This window comes from Plectropomus leopardus, unplaced genomic scaffold, assembly GCF_008729295.1.
Source record: "Plectropomus leopardus isolate mb unplaced genomic scaffold, YSFRI_Pleo_2.0 unplaced_scaffold11404, whole genome shotgun sequence".
Lineage (NCBI taxonomy): Eukaryota > Metazoa > Chordata > Actinopteri > Perciformes > Serranidae > Plectropomus > Plectropomus leopardus.
This window is the reverse complement of record NW_024612067.1, coordinates 1-3,491: the sequence shown is the minus strand read 5'-3', so window position 1 is coordinate 3,491 and position 3,491 is coordinate 1. Positions and strand designations below refer to the sequence as shown.

Genomic DNA, 3,491 nt, shown 5'->3' with positions numbered 1-3,491 from the left:
TTTTTTTGTTATTATTAGACTGAAATTAAATGTTTCTTCCAGTGTTTCACCAGAGGATTTGAATATAAGAAGCATGAAAGTGATCATAAATATGAAATCATGGTAAGTAAAACGATAAATGTGAGAGACACACACACACAGAGACAACAGCAACACAATCACACTTTAAATCCCCACTCTTACCTCTTAATGCAGACGTCAGACTTCCCTGTGCTGGAGCCTGGGTGGACAGCACAGGAGGAGATGGCCCTGTTGGAGGCAGTCATGGACTGTGGCTTTGGAAACTGGTGAGTGGGAACCTGTAATACAGTCTTGGTCAGAGTAAATCTAATTTCCACCAAATTGTTGATGCCCCACTAATGGCTTGTTGAGGCTAAAATATATCTTTACTAAACAATCCACAAATTTGCCTGGAATTCATGTTCCTCCTTGACCTTTCTACCCCATTATTCATGTGACTAGACTCCAATCTGCAGAGCAACAGTGTTCACTTTTTGCACATTTTGATTATTTAGACAGAATATTCTGAGACTGATGCTGTATATAATTATTTGTTTGATGTAATGTTAAAGAAAATTAAGTACTATCGAAATATTCATCACAAGAGGACAGCTACTTCCATGACATCACTCACTCGATGAATTTTCTTAATGTGGTTAATGTGCTGCTCTTTGGTAAAAATGACTTAATGAAAATGTCTTTGGACATGAGAATTTGGGGGCCTAATGAAAGGGTTAAAATTGACCTAACTTGTTGCAGTTTAACATGATTTCTGATTAATTCTGTACTATTTTTAAATCATAAAATGGTCTTTGAACATAAGGTGTAAGTCAGCAAAGCGTAATATCCTTTTTATTACAAACAAGGATTTAGAGGGCTTTATTCCTTTCATGGAAACCTTGACTGAAAGGCCCTTACAGTTAGTGTTATGATGAAAAAAATATGTTACAGTCATAGTCCACTGTACTGCTTTATTTTTAAAAATCCTGAAAACCTTGTGGATTTTAGTCAGATACCTTGGCAAATTTTCTTTGAGATGGGGCACCCACTAACTCACCTGGTCGAGCAGGAACTCCATATACAAAGGCTAAATCCTTGCAGCAGCAGCCGCAGGTTTGATTCCAACCTGCAGCCGCTGCTTTATATCATCATTTCTCTCCTCCCCTTTCACTCTAAAGGCTGTTCTATACAATAAAGGCATAAAAGCCTAAAAAAAGTAATCTTTAAAAAAAACTCTTTGAGATATTGTTGCTCACTTACGATTTTTGTTTGTGGTAAATTTCTTCTGCAGGCAAGATGTGGCTTATCAAATGCGCACTAAGACCAAAGAGGAATGCGAGAGCCACTATATGAAGAATTTCATCAACAACCCGCTCTTCTCCTCCACCTTGCTCAGCCTCCGGAAAACAAAAGACTCTCGCTTTGCAGAGGGCGCTATTCCTTTCAAACGTCAGTATCTACTTCATTCAGCCTCCTCATGTTTTCACTAATGTTACAGCAGAAAAAGAACCAGCAAAGTCAGTAAAGTTATTCTGTTCTTACATTTCCACACAAGATAAGCAACTCATTTCATTTTAATTTAGTTCTGTGTTGCCACGCCCCAGCCAGTAGCCCAGTGTGCTTTACTGTTTAACAGTATTAACATTAAGTTTTGAAAATGATAGTAGTGTTGATTTATGGGCCTCCAGAGCAGCTAGAAGAAAGAATTACTCAAAAAAACAACAAAATAAAAGAACACAAGGTGAAATGAAACTTGAAGCCTGAAAGCCAGTGACAAGTTGAGCAGAAGCAGTTGGTGAGTCAGGATCTTGTCTCAGTTTCTGGAGGGCTTCGTGATTCCATCTGTCACAGTGTTTGAAAGCTTGCCAAACGTTCACTGTCACGTTCACGCAGCACACTTAAACTTGAGGCAGCGCAAACAAACTCTTTACATGACTGCTCTAAGAGGTTTGCAGGGAACTCATTTCTTGTTTTTACGCACAACACAAACAGATGCTTAAATTTCAGTGTGCATATAATGTGTTTCTCTAATATTACAGCCACTGATGATCCCCCTCGGCCCACATTTGACTCTGTGCTGTCTCGGGACATGGCTGGATACATGCCTGCCAGAGCAGACTTCATGGAGGTGAGGGGATACATGTGTCTTCTGCTTAATAATCTGCATGCTAACATATACTGTCAACATTTCAAACAGGTGAAATGGACATTAGATGGTCTATTGTAGAATATTATTGAAAGTCATGCTCTTACTGTTGCTTCTTATTTTACTCATGCATTGTTTTCTTGACAGAGTGATCTTATTTGTGATTATTGAATAGCTACATGAGAGCTTGGGAATATATAAATAAAACCAGTAGATGATGAAAATCATTTTTACTGTCCTGGTAGGAGTTTGACAACTATGCAGAATGGGATTTGAAAGACATTGACTTTGTGGATGATGATTCAGACATCCTACGTGGTGAGTAGAATCGAAATAGAAATTTAAAAAATTGTTTTTCATTGACAAAACTGAAGAAAATTGTGTCAACAAAAGCATTTACTCATGTATTATTCTGTTTCAGCACTCAAGCTCTCAGTTGTTGATATATATCATTCAAGACTGAAGGAGCGACAACGTAGGAAAAAGTAGGTCCTTTTTTTTTACCCATTAAATTATAAATAAAAAGTATTGATGTATTTGGCGCCATGTAATGACCCCTTTGTGTCAGTAGATGGCACTATACATTACCTCTTGGAGTCTGATTTCCCACAGATTCTTTATGCTTTCAGGCTGAATAAATGCATGTCATATGAAATTAAGATTTGCAAGGTAAACAACTTTAAACCCTCGATTTGTATCTTCTTAATAATGAATTCAAATTGTAATATATTTATAAGTTCTAATCTAAACTGTATAATTTTTATCTTGAGCACTTTGAAGACACAAGTCCTGGGAGACTGGGATTGTTACAGAGTCAGCAGAGTGATTATGATTGTCATAGTTAAGCCTTTTTTTCAGGCTCTCATTAACAGCCACAGGGAGTCATTTAGGTGCCACTTACAAGCTGCGGGAACTTTACTGTTTCTTGGAAATGGAGAAAATGTGCTTGTCTCCTGGTGAACGCTTAGCATGCCAAACTGTGACGTTTTGACCCAGTTTCAGGTCCGCGTCCTCCCTACAGGAGAGTTTAGAAAATGTATTAAAGCCCATAGAATATGTTAGTTGTGGGGAAAAATCAGTATAGCATAGTAATGAGATATTTTGTGTGGCAATATTGAATCTACATATAGATGCCAAGAACTGATTTTGAATTAATAATTATATGAGTTATTAACACTATAAAATAATGTTAACCTAGGTTTAATCAATTGCTATTTCAGTCCACTAAATAGCGATGAAAATGATTGAAGTGAGATGAGCAGTCCGGAAAATTTATCTTGCTTGATAAAAACAGATGTTGACAAAGTTTTCCTTTTGAGACATATGATCTGACATAGTTTTAAGT

General features: G+C 37.1%; 1 protein-coding gene across 1 annotated transcript; it reads left to right on the top strand.

Annotated features, from left to right (window-relative positions):
- Nucleotides 1-42: 42 nt before the first annotated feature.
- Nucleotides 43-2,635, top strand: LOC121963481 (transcriptional adapter 2-alpha-like; the record flags this gene model as incomplete). Its single annotated transcript, XM_042513763.1, has 6 exons — nt 43-102; nt 196-287; nt 1,292-1,449; nt 2,040-2,128; nt 2,392-2,464; nt 2,568-2,635. Coding segments are annotated over 6 exons (540 nt in total), but the record flags the coding sequence as incomplete, so codon positions are not given.
- Nucleotides 2,636-3,491: the final 856 nt, after the last annotated feature.